The sequence below is a fragment of the Microtus ochrogaster genome, chromosome 2, assembly GCF_000317375.1.
Source record: "Microtus ochrogaster isolate Prairie Vole_2 chromosome 2, MicOch1.0, whole genome shotgun sequence".
Classification (NCBI taxonomy): domain Eukaryota; kingdom Metazoa; phylum Chordata; class Mammalia; order Rodentia; family Cricetidae; genus Microtus; species Microtus ochrogaster.
Genome location: NC_022010.1, coordinates 32136790 through 32155110, shown reverse-complemented (window position 1 = coordinate 32155110; position 18321 = coordinate 32136790). Strand labels below are relative to the sequence as shown.

The 18321-nt window shown below is 44.8% G+C and overlaps 1 protein-coding gene across 3 annotated transcripts in view; it reads left to right on the top strand.

Annotated features, from left to right (window-relative positions):
- The window catches only part of Dgkg (diacylglycerol kinase gamma), a 211389-nt gene extending 194161 nt beyond the window's left edge, over nt 1–17228 (top strand). For all 3 annotated transcript variants that reach the window (XM_013351586.2, XM_005344741.2, XM_026785221.1), the window contains 3 exons: nt 459–579; nt 3007–3067; nt 14400–17228. In XM_013351586.2, coding sequence (XP_013207040.1) covers nt 459–579; nt 3007–3067; nt 14400–14498 — 281 coding nt within the window. In that variant the 3' untranslated portion in view covers nt 14499–17228. The remainder of the gene's footprint in view (nt 1–458; nt 580–3006; nt 3068–14399) is intronic.
- The last annotated feature ends 1093 nt before the right edge of the window (nt 17229–18321 follow it).

Here is an 18321-nt window from a genome sequence, read left to right as displayed (position 1 = left end):
CCTGGAACTAGCTCTTGTAGACCAGGCTGGTCTCAAACTCACAGAGATCCGCCTGCCTCTGCCTCCCGAGTGCTGGGATTAAAGGCGCGAACATTCCTTCTTATCGTAGACCCAAACCAATTTGTCTCTACAAGCTAGGCTGGTGTAGTTCAGAAACAGCTGGTTTGTCGCTCTATATTTGAAAAGACTGCTTGATGTCAGCCTACTCACTGGATACATATTAATCTTCAAAATCAATGCTTTCAAAAAAACTATAACTTGGCTTTAACTTTCTGCTCCCTCAAAAAAGGTACATCTATTTCTTTTTTGAGAAAAATGTCTGACTCGGTATATGAAAGCTCTCTTGAGTGGGAAATGACAGCTAGACCTGGGCTGGGCATCAAGGAACCAGAGCTTCTAGACAGACTATCCTGAGTGAGAGGGAAGAGTGTCCATGGTCTTTGCTGTTTACTCTGCAGACCTCAGCGACCAGCTCCTTGAAGTTGTGGGTCTAGAGGGAGCCATGGAAATGGGACAGATCTATACTGGCTTGAAGAGTGCGGGCAGGAGGCTGGCCCAGTGCTCCTCTGTCATCATTAGGTAAGTTCCCTTGTTACTCAGCATCGTCTGGGTCTCCCTACCCCCTTGAACATTCGGGAAAATAATAAAAAGACTGGGGAGCAACCTTCAGACTTCAGGCTATAGCAAATTGGCGAAAAAAGCTTAGCAGTATTTATAAAGAATACTTTGACTGTATTCTTTAATTGTTGGTATAATATATATATATATATATATATATATATTACATATATATCCCAACTATCTGCTCAGGCCATATGGTCATTTGTATGTATATCATTTCAGGGATGACCATTTGGTATTGGATAACCAATAGGTGTGCCCTTCCCTAGGGGAATCTATTTCTCCTGTTGTTAGCATTCCTTGGTTGCCTGTAGTTCTTGGTGTGGTGTTGATGCCCCATGGGTTTCCCCCTACCTCTCCCCACCCCCACCCATGATAGTGTGTCTGTTGGTGCCACCCTTGTTCTAGTCTTGTTTGGGCAGCCATGTTGGTGACATTTCATCGGTGTAGTTTCTTTATCATTTCCAAGAGACATGATCTCAACAGCAAACTCCCTGTCCCTCTGGCTCCTGCTCGGACCCCTGAATGTCAGGTGGAGGAGTTGTGTCAGGCCAGATTTAATGCTGTCATCAACTAGAGGAGCCATGATAGCCTATCCTCTTAAAATTACCTGGTGACATAAACAGGACATATATAAGGTCCAGAGCTCCAATTCTTTGGTTGTTTTCTCTTTATAATTGTAAAACATTAGAATAATGCCAGGGCTCACGGCTGTTCTGTGGGTGGGATGTCTTCTTATGCTAACCGATTAATATCAATGAACTTCTTGTATTGACCAAGAGGGTAGCAGGTTTTTTTGGGACATGGATGACATACATAGCCAGCCTGCCTGGATGCTCTGGCATCTGATAGGAGTTCGTCCAATTTCAGTTCTCCTTAGTTAGACTTCTTACCCAACCTGGCTGTTTCAGACTTCTTCATTCCTTTCCTTTTTTTCTCTTGCTACAGATCCTATCTGTTGGTTTGCCTTGGGGATCTCCTAGAAGGGCTGCAGGGTAAAGGGTTTCCCAGAGGCACTTGCATTAAAGAGCCCTTTCTTCCAGAAGCACTTGGGCAAGTGTCAGCGAGAGCACAGTTGAGGAATCTGTTCTTGGCCCTTCCATCTTCCCTCAGCTGGAGCCCTTCTGTAGTCCCCGAGGGTCTGTTCCCCTATCCCTTTGTCATTTCCTATCTCTGTACCATCTGTGTCATCATACCCCCTGTCTTTTGGAGTCATCGCTGTGATAGGACGTTTGCTTCCCAGACCAACCTGGACAGCCCTTGCCCAGAGCCCTCATACCTATGGGGCTAGGTTTTCTGTAGAATATCATAGCCATGGCCTTGGTAGATTACAGAGAACACAGTGTCCTGACTGCCAAGAAGAAATCCAAGAAGTTAAGTATGACAAAGGCTTTTTCCAGCAGTCAACAGATCTATTTCCAGATGGAAACAGAGGAGTAGCTAAAAGCTCCATCCTGCTAGGCCCTTCTCCGATACTTCTCTATCCCCAAGTATTCAAAGACCTCCTTTCTGCTAATATGTTGTTTTCATTATTAGATGTATTGCTTTTATTATGAAATATACTCAGAGTCCCCAAGAGATTACTGAATCAAAAGAGTGCTTTCCCCTCCCATCTTGTAATTTCAAAAATAGGGAAGCTACCAAGCTCAGGTAAGAGCTTCCGGTCCAGTGGGTGGTGACTGTTCACATGGCCCTGGCCAGAGGACTACCTTCCTCCCAAGGCATTGGAGGACACATTGGAGTCTACAGAGCCCATATGCCAAAGAGAAAGTCTTTCCCAAGCAAGAGGGCAACACATTCTCTTCACCTCTCCTCCTGCACCTTGGGTCACTATTCCTAGATGTTCCTGTCCCAGCACAGTCATGGTGTATATGAATCCAGAGTACCCTACCTAGTGTGGTTGAGTGTATACAGTGATAACCTCTGTAGCTTAGAGACGTTACCTCTTGGATAGGCTGCAACCACTCATTCTGTCAGGCGTGCAGGCCTCTTCCTACTCCATGGCTGAGCCTGGCACTATCCACTTTCCCCTCTGCCTGTTGCTGGACTGCTCAGCAGTGGGGCCACCATGTTTGCTGGCCAGTTTTCCAGGGGCTGTGGCTTTTGATACGCCCATGAGTTTCTCAAAGTGGAGTCTAAAGACAGAAGCTAGAGAAATCCCTATAGTAACTGTTAGAACACAGATCTGTAGGCCTGTTCCAGACCTGACAAGGCCAGTCCCTGAGATGCGCTGAAGATTATGTTTTCAGAAAGTTCCCCTGGTCTCAATGAACCTTTCCTAAGTGAGCACGAGCGGGCTTCATGCTTCTCTCTCTGCGGGGGGAGCAATGATGATTCTCCAGCTCCGAGAGACTCACTGTTGTTTCTTTGGTTTGGGGGTTCCAGGACTAACAAGCTTCTGCCGATGCAAGTAGATGGAGAGCCCTGGATGCAGCCGCGTTGCACAGTAAGTTTGCCAGTCTTGGAGGTGAGCATGAGAGGCGTGCTTTTGTCTTACCCCTTGAAGACACTGCCTTGGTATAAAATCACTGCATCTCAGTGTAAGCGGGACCCTGGAAGGCTTTCGGGAATAGCCCCTTTCCAACTTTGCTCTGAGACTTTGTCCGTGTTGCCTCAGCTTGAACCTACCCAAGTGGCAGGGTCAAAAGAAAGACTGTTCTGTTGAGGAGTGAGTCTGGATGTTAGAGAATGCTTCCTTATCTGGAAGCCACGCCTACGTGCCCCAGATCCTACCCAGTACATAGACATGCTTCCCTTGGTGCATCCACAGTCCTGAGGACCTCCCTGGAAATGCCACAGAGAGGTTTGGTTGGTTATCTGCTTTAGTATGGCACAGAGCACTGGATGTGGTGCCAGACTTGTAATCAGAGCTCTAGAATGCCATCAGCAAATGAATAAAGAGCGTGGAACAGGGAAGGTATAGTTGCACAAGCTGAGGCAGGAGGATTTGTGAGTTCAAGGCAACCTGAGCTACAGATTATGTTCAAGACTAACCAGGGTTACATAGAGAGACCCTGCCCCAAACAAATGGGCACTGGAGAGATAGAGAACACAGCGGTTCTTGAACAGAACCCAGGTTCAGTTCCCAGCACCCACGTCAGCTAGCTCTCAACTCCCTCTAACTCCAGTTCCAGGGAGTTGTGGAATAATTTATTTATTTATTATGAATACAATATTCTTTCCATGTGTGTGTCTGCAGGCCAGAAGAGGGCACCAGACCTCATTATAGATGGTTGTGAGCCACCATGTGGTTGCTGGGAATTGAACTCAGGACCTTTGGAAGAACAGGCAATGCTCTTAACTGCTGAGCCATCTCTCCAGCCCCTGGAATAATCTTTTGTGTACACTGTGAACATGTGTCATTCTGATTGGTTTAATAAAAATCTAAAAGTCAAAAGCTGGGCAGACCAAAGCCACAGAGAAACCCTGTCTCCAAAAACCAAAAAAAAAAAAAAAAGCTGGGCAGGATTTCTAGGCAGAGAGGATTCTGGGAAGAAGAAAGCAGAGTCTCCAGTAGGTGCAGAGGAAACAGACATGTAGGAGGAGGGGTAAAAGCCACGAGTCATGTGGTAACACGTAGATGAATAGAAATGGGTTAAGTCATAAGAGCTATTCAAAGCAAGCTTACACTATTGACCGAGATTTCATAATTAATAATAAGCCTCCATGTTATTATTGGGGAGCCAACGGTCCTGCCAAAAAAGTTTGGTTACACCAGGGGGATCTGACAGCCTTTGGCCTCCACAGGCACCCTCAGGCACGTGGTGCACAGGAACTCATGCAGGCACATGCATAGACGTGAACAGAAATATAAAATAAATAGAACCCCCTTTCTTGTCCAACTATTGCTACTTTAGATCCAGCCAGGGCTGCTATGAGAGTTAAGCTTCCTCACTTCTTATTGTTCCCCCTTAAGAGCCCAGCTAGGAACTGCATGGTAAAGAAAAAGCCTTGTCCTGATTTCAGCACATCCACCAAGGTCCTTCATGAGTTATGTCCTCAGTATGACAGCCGATATGTCATCTCAAAAGAGACAGACATCGTCTTTCTGAGCATCTCCTACTCATCCTGATAGTGTTCTCTTTGGAGCCCTCCAAGTATCAAGTTCTCTTTTGCAGTTTTTTAAATGCCTGACATGACATCTTCTATAAAGGTCAAAGGTAGAAATTTATCTGCAAATTCTTATCAAAACCTTATGGAAGGGTAAAAATAAATATATAAAAACACAGTGTAATAAAAACTAGTAAGGGGAGCTGGTGATATGGCTAAGTAGATAAAGGCAATTTTTGCCAATCAGTCCTCAGCACCCACATAATAAAAAGAGAGAACCAACTTCAGAAAGCAACATGCTGTGGGTACCCATACACAAAACTGTCTCTCCTCTCTCTGTCTGTCTCTCTGTCTCTCTCTCAGAAAGCAAAATGCTGTGGGCATCCCCCCACAAAACTCTGTCCTATCTCTCTCAGGTATAATAAAAATTTTTAAAAACACCAACAACAGTATTCTGTGTTGCTGGCATTAGGCAGGATGGAGGGAATCTTTGCTGCTCGTTATTACTTACTGGGCTGAGGAAATTTTTCTAGTCTTCTCCTGTGTTGAAAAAACCAGTGACTGGGACACTGCGGCAGTGTCAGCATTCGTAAGCCACAGCTCTCACAGAGGACTCTCGTTCGGGCCCCACCCATGTCAGATGGCTCAGCACGGTCTATAACTCCAACTTCAGGGGACTCAACAGCTTCCTTGGGCACCTACAGTCATGTGTGTGCACACACACATACACACGCCAAATTATTAAGTTGTTTTTAAAAATGGCTGGAAGAAATCAAATGTTTTTTCCCAGGTGACTCAGTGATATCCAAAGACAGAGGCTGCCATTCATTTAAATTCAAACACTGATTTTTTTTTTTAATTGGCAAATCCTTCCCACATCCTCACCAGACCCTCCCCCAGTGTTACTCTTTAGAAAATACAACTCGCTGTGAAAAACCCTGTGCAGTCGGAAACTCTGCTCAGTGGTAAAGAAGTAGTAGCCTGGATATAACAATGAATGAGAGACTGGCAAGCTGGGAGGTGATGTTTTGGGTTGGTTGGGTTTCCCTCTGAGTACTGTGCTCAAGGGCCTTGGACATGCAGGATTAGCACCCTGGCACTGAGCTATACCCAGCAGGGCAAGCGCCCTACCGTTGAGCTACGCCAGCCTTTGGGGTTTTTCTTTCTTTCTTTTTGTTTTGCTTTGTTGTTGTTGTTTTTTTTTTTTTTTTTTTTTGATAAGGTCTTGCTGTGTGTATAGTTCAGGTTGATCATGAACTCATAGTCTTGCTTCTGCCTCTACTTGTTGGGGTTCTAGGCTTGGCTGCCAACAAAAATGTGCCAGTCCACACTGGTGGTTTAAGAACTGAAGTATATTTTCCACGTCTGCTTTTATACCAGAAGAGGCACCATATCTCATTTTAGATGGCTGTGAGCCACTTTGTGGTTGCTGGGAATTGAACTCAGGACCAGTGGAAGAGCAGTCAGTGCTCTTAACCTCTGAGCCATCTCTCCAGCCCTAGTATGTAATTTTGATTCTAATAAACTTGAACAAAAAAATGAAGGAAATCCAGCCATTAATGAAACAGAAAATGCTTTCAGAGACTCATATGCAAAGTGACCTCAAAACAGATGAACTTAGCAGGGAGGGGGGATCATGAGGCCCTGAGGATCTATATAGAGGTAATGGTTGCCAGTGCAAGGCAGGACATTTTCTTCTGTGGTATAGTGAGTAGTAAGTTATCTGTGCTCCTTCCGTGGTATAGTGAGTGGTAAGTTATCTGTGCTCCTTCCGTGGTATAGTGAGTGGTAAGTTATCTGTGCTTCTTCCGTGGTATGGTCAGTGGTAAGTTATCTGTGCTCCTTCCATGGTATGGTCAGTGGTAAGTTATCTGTGCTCCTTCCATGGTATGGTCAGTGGTAAGTTATCTGTGCTCCCGTAACGCTCTGGTAAGGAGTCCTAATGATAAGTGATGTCCAGTGAAACAAAAGGCACAGAAGTAGAAAGGAAGGCAGTTAGAAGAAGATCGGTAGAACTGGGAGAGGACAAGCGGCGGTCATAGGGTGACTGTAAAGAAAGTATATTATGAAAGTAATACAGGGTGAAAGTACATTACACACATTCTGGAAATGTCACTCTGATGGGCTGGGGACAGGGGTCAGTTAGCAGAGTGCCTGCCACACAGCATCAGGACCTGAGTTTGAATCCGTGACACCCATGTAAGAGCCTGGCATTGTCAGGCATGTCTGTAGCTCTGATGCAGAGGAATCAGAGACAAGAGGATCCCTGGAACTCTCTGCCAGCCCCAGACAGTCAACCAGGAAGCTATGGATGCAGGAACAGACTCTGTCTCAATCAGATAAGAGTGATACAAAATACCTGATATCAACATTGGGCCTTCATAGGCATGAGAACACACATGCATGCACACTACAAACACGTGTGCATTTATCTCACAATACACATGTACTCCACATACGCAGAAGAACTGAAGTGACTGAAAAAGATTATACTGAAAAATGGAAAACTGTAGAGCAATATGACTCAAATTTGAATATGAATTAAAAATGCAGGCCAACAGGTAGGTAGGTCAGAAAAATATGTTGAAAGGATCATTCAACCCTTAGGATGTATCATAGGAATGAGAAAAGAAGCCTGCTATCACTGTTTTAGAGAAAAATGACATGTTAATGTAAAAAGATGGCCACAAGTGTTTAATAACACTCAACGTTTCTTTGTATTAAGATTAATTTTAATTACGTGTGCATGTGTGTGAGAGCATGCACGTGTGCATATGAGTCCAGGTGCCCGCCACACAGGCCAGAAGAGGGCACTGGATCTGGAGTTCAGGTGATGGGGAGCTGCCCACTGTGGGTACTGGGAACTGAACTGGGGTCCTTTGCAAGAACAACAAGCCATCTCTTCAAGCCAGCATTTCTTTTGGGTTTTTGCTCATTCATTTTGTCTTGTCTCATTTTAACACAAAGTCTCCCTGGGTAACCATGGCTAACCCAGAACGTCTCTGTATACCAGGCTGGCCTCGAACTCACAGAGATGAGCCTGCCTCTGCCTGCTAAGTGCTGGGATTAAGGTGTGAGTCACTGTGCCTGGTAACATTTCTTATTTTTATAGAGATTCAGAGAATACTATGACTGCTGGGTGGTGGTAGTGCACACCTTTAGTCCCTGCACTCAGGAGGCAAAGGCAGGAGAATCTCTGAGTTTGAGGCCAGCCTGGGCTACAGAGCAAGATCCAGGACAGCTGAAGGTACACAAAGAAACCGTGTCTCAAAAAACACAAACAGAAAATAAAAATTACTGGAACTAGAAAGAAACTCCTTCAAAATAATGAAAATTTTCTGTTAAGCCAATAACAAATATCTTACTTAATACTAAAATTTTAGAAAAATTCCTATTAAAATCACAGACAAGAAATAAATGCTAGCATTGTTTGGCAGTATAATATATATGAAATAGAAAATAAATATTAATATTTATGAAACAGTCTAAACTGTCACTGTTGTAAGGCATAGTGACCCTAGATAGCTCAGGAATCAGTGGAAAACCTCATAGCATAAGTTATTCCAGGCTAAGTCCTATAGGAAAGTAGACAGAAATGAGAGCACTCCTCTCTACCAGCAGTAACCAATCCAATAGACCTACTAGAAACATAAATAAGTATGATAACAGTAGTCACAAGATATAAAATATACAGCTGATTTGTGAAACACTAATGAAGATATCCATAAGACATAAAGTTTTAAAAACTGAATATGTAAAACATCTTGGTTTCTTTTCCCGTTGCTATGATGAAAATATTCCGACAAGGCAACTTAAGGAAGGGAGGGCTTGTTTTGCTGGCAGTTCCAGGGGACAGTCCATCCCAGTGGAGAAGTCACAGCAGCAGTAGCTTTAGTGAACTGGTCACATTGCGTCTAAGACCAGAGATCCCTTGGCCTGGGAATGGTGTCACCCATAGTGGGTGGGTCTTCCCACCTCTGTTTATGTAAACAAGACAGCCCTCCATGCCAACCTGACCTGGACCTCATTCCCAGATGATGATTCTGGACTATATCAGATCAATAAAACATAGCCATCACAGAGATGTCCCATCTCCAAAATAGGGATCCCAAAATCCCCATGCAAATTTTGTTAACCTTACAAAACAAAGCAATTCCTAGATGATTGAATAAAGAAACTTTAAGAAGAGTTTTAACCTTGCCGCTGTTTTAAGAGGAGAAGAGAAGAAAGACTGTCCATGAGACACTAAAATAACTATAAAGTCACAATAATTTCAATAATATTCCCTTATTATACTATTAGATAAGTAAACCAGTAGTACAGAATGGAGTCCTAAGAAATCTTAGGGTACAAACTTACTTATTTAGCTGGACGGCGGTGACACACAACTTTAATCCCAGCACTCGGGAAGCAGAGGTAGTGGAATCAGCAGTTCAAGGCCATCCTTGTCTACAGAGTAGGTTTGAGGCCAGCCTAGAGTCTGTGAGAAACACCAACATAAACAACAACCGAGTAAAATAAAAACAAATTAATTTAGATATTCAAAAGCCTAAGGGCAAACTGTTTACAATAGCAATACAGAAGAGCAGGCTAGTTCCTATACTATAAAAAAACAAAAAAACAAAAAACAAAAAACAACCAACACTTGGAACCCAGTAGAAAAAAAGCGCTAACAGTGTAAGAATGGACAATTTGCAGATATTAACCTATGGAGTCATATATGATAACACAAGTTTTTAAAGAAGGAAGATTTTTCAAATTAAGACAGTTTGAACACCATGTAATTCTTCATATGCCAAGGAAGTTGAAGAAAACATTTGCTTCTGTAAGGATGTGGTAAGGCCTCACACTCAGTAAGACAGGAGAATGAGCTGGCCCAGTTTTTCGGGATTGCTTCTTAAACCATGTATCAGGAAGAACCATGTGGCTCAGCAGTTAAGAGCACTTGCTGTTCCTGCAGAGGACCCAGGTTCGGTTCCCATCATCCCATGGTGGCTCCCACTGTCTCTAACTCCAGTTTCTGGGGATCTAATGCCCTCTACTTGCCTTTGTGGGTGTTATAGGCATGCGGTGCACAGACACACAGGCAAAACACTCATAAACATAAAATAAAAATGTCTTAAAAATATAGTCATAGATGGATAAGAATGTCAGTTTCTGCTTCATGCAGCGTAGCAAAAATGAATTGTTCACAAAAGCCCAACAGTTAGTGAGGATGTAAGCTTTTAAAAACTTTTGTAAAATTTATGTGTATGAGTGTTTCATCTGCATGCATGTATGTGGACTGTGTGCCTGCCTGATACCCCTGGAGGGCAGAAAAGGTTCCAGAACCCCTGGAACTGGAGTTATAGAGAGTTGTGAGCCACTATGTAATCCACCCCAGGTCCTCTGCAAGAGCAGCCGATGGTCATAACCACTGAACCACCTCACCAGCCCTGAAGAGTTTTAAATAAACTACATTATATTCGTCAAATGGAATAATTTTTAGACACTGAAAGTACAATTTAATAAAATTTTCAGAACTGGAGGTGCAGCTCATGGGTCAATGCTTTCCTCACATAGCCAAGGCCCAGGGTTCACTCTCCAAAGCTGAGTAAGGTAAATTAATTAAAGATAAACTTATTTTAAAATTAAATATAGAGGACATTAAAGCACTGGCAAACTAATATCAAAACACAGCAGTTCTAGATGCTGATTTCAGTTTTAGTCAAGACATGAAAGCATGGAAATAAATTAAAGCAGTATACCAAGAAAGCAAGTTGTTGGTTGGAGGATTTTTAAACTTTTAGATAACAGACATCTGTTTATATAGAGAAACATATCTACATATGTAACATATATATTTATTAAGAATGTTTGCCTTACACAGTGCTGTAAAATAGTATCCCATGCTCCACCATCATTGCTCACACTATAATCTCAGCACCAGGGAGGTAGAGGCAGGAGGATCACAAGTTTGAGGTAATCAGCTACGTAATGAGTTGGAGGCCAGCCTGGGTACATGAGACTCTGTCTCAAAAAGTAAAATTTAAAAGGAATCTCCTTCTAAAGTTGGATAGTAGTTAACTCATTAAGTTGGAAATGACCACAGTTGTTCAGTCTGATGAACTGTGGGACTGGAGTGGAGGTTAAAATTCGCGTGACTGGAACACTTCTCAGAGTTCTAAGCTAGGAGGTCTTGAGGCCTAAGAATGGGCTTCCTGATGTGTTCCAGGGAGGTGCTGATGCTTTAGGTTTGGGGACCAATGCAGGCAAACCTCTGATGCGGTTAAACCTTCCCACTCGGCTATCCCGACTACATTTGAAGCCTGTTGTAGTTTGTTTTTCTGTTGTTATGAAATACTTGAACAAAATCAGCTTCTGGTTCACAGTTCAAGGGTACAGTCAAGGCAACAAGAACGGGAAACAACTGGTCACGTGACATCCACAGTGGGGAAAGGGGGAGAGATGAAGGCGCCCTTCTGCTCTGCTCCCTTGCTCCACTGACACAGTCCAGGGCCCAAGCCAGGCTGTGGTGCCCACAAATATGCGGGTCTCACCTCTTTAATTAAACATAATCAGGATCCAGTGGTTCTAAATTCTGTCACTGTCAGAAGGCCTCAGGTACTAGAAAACGCTCCTGAAAGAGGATTCCAATATCTTGGAGAACCCATCAAGACATAAGGTTGTGGGCCGGGCGGTGGTGGCGCACGCCTTTAATCCCAGTACTTGGGAGGCAGAGGCAGGTGGATCTCTGTGAGTTCGAGACCAGCCTGGTCTACAAGAGCTAGTTCCAGGACAGGCTCCAAAACCACAGAGAAACCCTGTCTCGAAAAACCAAAAAAAAAAAAAAAGACATAAGGTTGTTTGTTTGGTTGTTTTTTGAAACAGGATTTCCCTGTGTAACAGCCCTGTCTGTCCTGGAACTCACTCTTGTAGACCAGGCTGGCCTCAGAGATCACAGAGATCTACCTGCCTCTGCCTCCCACTGGGATTAAAGGTGTGGGCCACCACTCCCAGCAGAAATATCTGATTTAAAAGATGATAATATATCTTTTATTAGATCACATATATATATATATATATATACACACACACACACACACACACATATATATGTATATTAGAAGGCCCCCTCTCTTCTGAGATTACTTTAAGAAAGAAGGGGCAGAGACCAGTCCCTGGGTACAAGAGTTGCAGAAGGGAGAGAGAGATGGAGTGAGGGAGAGGGAGGAGAGGAACAGGGAGAGGGAAGAGAGGGAGAGAAAAGAAAAAGATAGGAGGTAGGCAGGCCCACCTTTTAAAAAGGAATATAGCGAATATGCACAGGGGGATGCTCTTAGTGGTTGTAGCTGAGAGTGTATCCTGTCAGGACCCCAAGGGCAGGGCAGTAAAGATGCCTGAATACTAACAGTGACCAAATTATCATGCTTAAGAGACGTTCCAAACACCTACCCTGCTGGCACATTTGTTAAAATTTCAGAGAAGCCTGAGCGTCGCAGAGCCCACTTACAATCTCAGCTCTCATGATGAAGATGAAGGAGGATCCCCGTGAATTTGAGGCCCACCTGGGCCACGTAAGAGAGTTCTAGGCCAGCCAGAGCTACACAAAAAGTTGCAAAAACAGATTTGTATTTTACTTCCTCCCTTAGCCTTGGAGGTGCTAACAGGCAAGAGTTAGTTCAGTCAGAGGCAGAGAAAGAAGCAAGGGCCTTCTCTCCTAACGTGCACAGCTGCTACCCACTTTCCTAAAGCATGGCCATCTTGAATGCCAGGAAAATGCTCTTTTCTCTGGCCTGGTTCCTCTTCCCTAGCACAGTCTCCCAGCAAACATCCGCTTGGTTCAGATATATCAAAGTGAGGAGACAGAAGTCTTCCTCAAATGAACATCTGAGCTCAGCAGTGAGAGAAGGTTTATCCCAAAGCCTGTGTCACGAATCTCTACCAGCGGAGCATGCGCGAGAGCCGGCTCTGGCTAGGTGCCGCTGAGTCCCCATCTCTGCCTTGCTTCCAGAGCCGCAGCAAACGTAACCGCTTAGAACACAAAAATGGCGATTGATGGATTCTTGATCCAATCGTCTGCCAGAAAATCTCCAGGCTGGCGAAAAACAACAGGACAGTCATTTCAGTGCTATCGTCAGGCTGTGCTGATGGTCCAGTGTCTCTCACGTCCATCCTTTTCTTTCCGGTCTTGGAGGCTTCTGTGAGCCTAACTTACAGCGGCGTCCTCATTGCTGAACATCTCGCTCTCGCTTTCTCTGATGACAGCTATTAAATAATTGTCCAGTCCTTTCTGTCATCTTATATACAGCCGTGTTTTGTCGTTTCTGATTACCTCACAGGAACCCAGTCTTGCCATTCCCTTTACAGTCCTCTATCAACCAACTCCCGGACTCCCACAGCCCTCATCCTTTGCGCTCAGCTCAGCCTGTTCATACATGCTTCCTCTACCCCATTGCCCCGTTTCTCCTTTTCCTTACCTCAAATTATAAGAAGCCTCCTGCTCTCATGAGACGTTTCTTGAGTCTTCATTCTTTTGTAAGAACCCCTAGCTAATGCTACATTCATTTAAAATTGATGATGGGTTTGCTCTTCGATAATTTGTCTACTTTTTTTCTCTGAGGTCACACTGTGACTTGCAGTAGTATGGTAACAACTGCAAGACTAGGTCCATAGAGCTATGAGCTTTTAGGTTCTGTTCCCTTTGGCACCCATTCTCTCTTTCTCCCGTATAACACCTAGCCATTCCCTTCCATTGTACGGTTTACAATGGGCGTTCATCGATAGTCTTGTCATATGATCTTTGTGTAAGGAAATAGTATCAATGTTATCCTTACTTTGAAGTTTGGCAAGCACTGTTCTCTGAATGATAAATTATTTGTCCAAAGTTCTGCAGCAAGGAAACAGAAGTACACGGCCCCACACCCAAGTCTTTGAATCCTAAGTACCTCCTGTTCCCGTATCACCCACCCACTCCGAACATGGATCACACTTGATAAATGTCGATGGAGTGATAACACCGAGTATTAGTGTGGGAGTGTCACCAGGCCACATTCAAATAGGAATTAAGAGTTTTGGAGACAGGTCTATAATTAACGGAATGTTTATAGAATAAAATGATAAACCTTAAAATTAAAAAAATTAAAAAGCTTATCCAAGAAAATAGGGTTGTCTTAGAGTCTAAGCAAAGAGGATATACTCAAGGGACTCCTTTGGGAACTGTCCAACTGAGGTTGCTTGGCCAGAGGTAAGTCCGAAGCCTTCAGATCAACTGGCTGACATATGTCTGCTGCCTGGGCTGAGTCAGCACTGGGGGATATGGAGGCGATGCTGTGGCCCTCCTGCCCACCACCCGCCACCCCGCCATGTGACCTCGGGCTGAGCTAGGAACCCGCCAGAACTCTGGGCTCCTCCTCCTTTACCCGTCCTACAGAGGGGTGAATGGCAATGTTCCTGAGGTCTCCTCTGGCTGTGACATTCTGACAATCTATGAATAGCAAGGACAGAAGACAGGTGCGAGCTGATGGCCACGTGGGAAGCTCACACCTGTCTCTCCCCCATGTTTCCGCCCCTCGCTTCCAGCAGTGCCAAACTCCAGGCCCAGTCAGGGTCAAGTTGCCAATTTTGAAAGTGTTCAAGGACAGTTGTCCTTCTGCAAAGCTGATCTCCTTTCTTTCCCACGGTCCACTCTCCCCTGAGGCGCTGGATTCTTGCATTACCACTAATTTATCGCTGTTTCTTTATTTCAGATTAAAATCACTCACAAAAACCAGGCACCTATGATGATGGGGCCTCCCCAGAAGAGCAGCTTCTTTTCATTGCGGAGGAAAAGCCGTTCAAAAGACTAAAGAGCACGTCAAACAAACACCAGCTCTCCCAAGAAGAATCTACACACGTGCACACACTCGCACACACACACACATACCATGCACACACACACCACACACACACAGAGACACACACACCCACACAGACACACATCTGTAGCCAGAGGAAGTCAAGCCACCCTCCCAGAGGAAAGTGTCGTCCTGCCATACAGTCTACCTGTTTTGAAAACGGATCCACTCTTAACAGAACCAATACCCGTGAACTATTTTGAACGGACGCAGGGCCCACCAGGATGGGTTGGCTCCCATAGCCAGTTCCACATTCCCACAGGCCTGGGGTAGACTCTGAGCCTGAAGGAGAAATCCCCCCCCCTTTTTTTCCTTCATCAACTCCTGTAAGGTTCCAGGCTGTATGTTCCCTGCCTATATGAGATCGGATGTGGTCAGGAGAAAGCGCTCCAACCCAGAAATTTTGCACAAAAGTCCTCTGTACAGAAACAAAACAGCCTCCAGCTCTCCAAGCAAAACCCTTGGCAGAGCTCAGCAAGCACACGATGGCTTCTTCCTTGTCCTTCAAGCAACAGCTCCTCCCCTCCTGGCTCGCTGAGGAAAAGCCAAGAAGCCCAGGAAAGCGGTTTCCATTCTCGGTTCTCTCGGCTGCCCATAGGCGCTTGTTCGCTTCCTGAAGCATCTCTTGGCGGCTGTTTGCTCAGAGAACAAACATGGCTGCCTGGGCAGGCTACTTCAGATGTGGTGTTTATTTTCCTAGTGTCTGTGAACACCTGGGAGGGAAAACTGAGAAAGTGGACTTTATTTTTGAAATTGATGTCATGATACTGTGTAAAAAGAGAAGAAAAGAAGAACCACTCGCAGTACTCCCCAGCCTCACTACCACACAAGCCAAAGTGAATCTCCTGTTTGAATTCCAAGCCCTGGTGGCAGAGATGGCAGGAAGGGGGGGCTTTGCGGGGAGAACTAGGAGACACCCATCAGGAGATTACCTGTTTTCTTTGCACTTCCCGCTCTCACAGTGTGACAGAGGACCTTCTGAAGGGTCTTATATATGTACATATGTAGCATATATATTTATATATAATATATAAATATTTATTTACTGCTGGACTTTTCCTCTTTAGAAATAAACCTAGATAGTCTGGGAACAGAAAATGGGAAAGAGAAAAGGAAGTTCCTCCTCTCCGACCATCATTTGATGGTAGAGACACATTTCCCTGGCTGGTTAAAAGCATGACGGGAATGAGCTAGACCCGGGGAGCAACCACGAAACACATTCTGTTCGAGGCTTATTCCCTCATTGGCTGATAAGGAAACTGAGCTGTGGGAAAGTTAAAAGGCTTCTCCACAGAAATCCTGGCTAATGAGATTTGCACTGTAAAGGTTACTAAGAAGATCGTTAATAGACAAAAGAACCCTCATCTGGGAATAGGGTCATTTCTAGTCACCAAGAAGTGGTTGCACTTGAATCCAGGTTGTCAGGGAGGAACCATCAGTTAGCCTATGCATGGATGGAGCAAGCCCACACAAGAAAATGGGACGTGGGGACTTAAACTACTTCCCAAGTTCTCCACGGTCCTACTTCCCAAGTCCTACATGGAGAGAAGTTGTCCTCAAGTTGAAGGCCCCAGACAGACGATCTGATTGAGTTCCCATGTCACCTCGTTGATCTTCTTGCCTTGGAAACATTCCTGACTACCGATGTGACTTCAGTGGAGATGTCGGATGTTGACAATGAAGACAAAATAGTCTCTGTCATGCTCGGTGGGCTTCCTTCAGCTGGTGCCAGCATCCCCCTCTGTGGAGGGTAACTCTACACAGAGCATCGTTGGTGGAAAATAACCTTGGCCTCAGCCCCCTGGCTCACCTGGGCCTTCATCTCTGTTTCAGATTTCTCAAGAGAAAACCTGGCCCAAAAGGCATGGCTCCAATAAGCTGCCTCCTTGCAGTGGACAAGGAAGGGAAGGTGAAGAATGTGTACAAAGGGAACCTCTGAAGGAAGTTGCCATCTAAAACGGAGGGCTGAGACTAGGGACTATCCTGCTTAACCGAACATGCTTCTGCTGAGCAAGGGAGATCCCAGACCACCTAAAGCACACACTGATGGGACGCTTGGTGATGCAACCCCCAAGCTCCCAAACGACAGTAGGTACTATTTTGGACGGCACTGGCTTCTGAAACTGTCAGAGGTTCAGCTTCTGGGTCACTGATTCTAAGACATTTACAGAAGGGTTTGTGATTCAGCACCGATCCCCCCAGGATTACGGGTTAAGGCAGCACCTTTGATAGGTGAATGGATTCCCAGAGACTCACAAATCTTGTGAAGGGGCCCTGTAGACATTGAATGTTACCTGAGAGACACAGCCCGGTCCTCTCAGAGGCACAGAGTATACAAAACGCCATGCCATTTGCGATTCTGATTTGCTAATCTTAATAAGTCTTGTGTTGCGGTTTAATCTTACCTTACGAGTCATCCTTTAAACACCCTGGCTGGGGTTTCTTATTGTATAGTGCATCATCTTAGTGACCCTCGCTCCCAAGTTCTAGCCAGCAAAGTATTATCATCTCCACCCTGCTGAGAATGGGGCTTTCTGGTGTTCAGTGGCTTCTTAAAGCTACACCGCCAGGGGAGAGCCTGGTCCTTTATGTGTTCTACTGCTTGGATTCCTTCCATGCTGCAGACATGTTCTCACCTGCCTTCACGCTTCCACCCCACTAGCAATAAAAACAATGAAACAAGAAGCTTTCAGTGTGCCTTCTTGTCGCTGGGCTGATGGGCGAGGGATTGTGGCTCAATGTGGCGTGGTTTTCATGGGGTTTCCCCAGTGAGTTGAGAGCGGAGACACACTTTGTAGGACGATTATATTCAGGCCACAGACCGGTTCCTCTCAAGAGAGTTCATTCTACAGATGGGGAAAAAAAAATACGTGAAAATTGCCAAATAAATTAGGAAATACTTGGCAGAACCTTTAAGAGCCTCCAGACTGGCGTTATATAACATGCATATATATATATATATGTATATTACATATGCACATTATATAAGGTGACATAGTATTTAATGTGCTGTATATATTATGTAAATTATGTATTTGTGAGTAATCACGATAAATATAGAGACCTACTAATCACTTTTTTACACATACTCAGTGACAGATTAGGAAGTTTCCTTGCCAGAGAGCTGAAAACTTACTCTCTCCTGCTGCTTTGGTTCCAACTCCTGCCAAAAATAATTGCATCAACTTTTCCCATCTCTAGCCCCCTCTTCTCTTAGCCAAAACTCTCAGTTACCTTCTGTCCATGCTAGGCTGCACCTTCCGTGCAGTACTACCACAATCAGGATCTATTTTATTTTATTTTATTTTTTATTTTATTTTATTTTTTTGGTTTTTCGAGACAGGGTTTCTCTGTGGCTTTGGAGCCTGTCCTGGAACTAGCTCTGTAGACCAGGCTGGTCTCGAACTCACAGAGATCCGCCTGCCTCTGCCTCCCGAGTGCTGGGATTAAAGGCGTGCGCCACCACCGCCCGGCCACAATCAGGATATACAAAAGTATAGCATCCTGGGGATAAGAAGGGTTTAGACTCCCAGATTCCCCGTGTCAGAGGCCTATACCTCAGCTTGCTCAAGCAGGTGGGTGTCTGATGTCAACATCAAAGGAAGGGAGAAGGGATAGGGAGGGAAGGAAGGAAGGAAGGAAGGAAGGAAGGAAGGAAGGAAGGAAGGAAGGAAGGAAGGAAGGAAGAGCCTACCAGCTCTCTGGGAAAGAAAACCACATCGTCACGTTCAGCTACCAGCTCAAGGGTCCAATAGGAATCAGTGAGAGCATAACT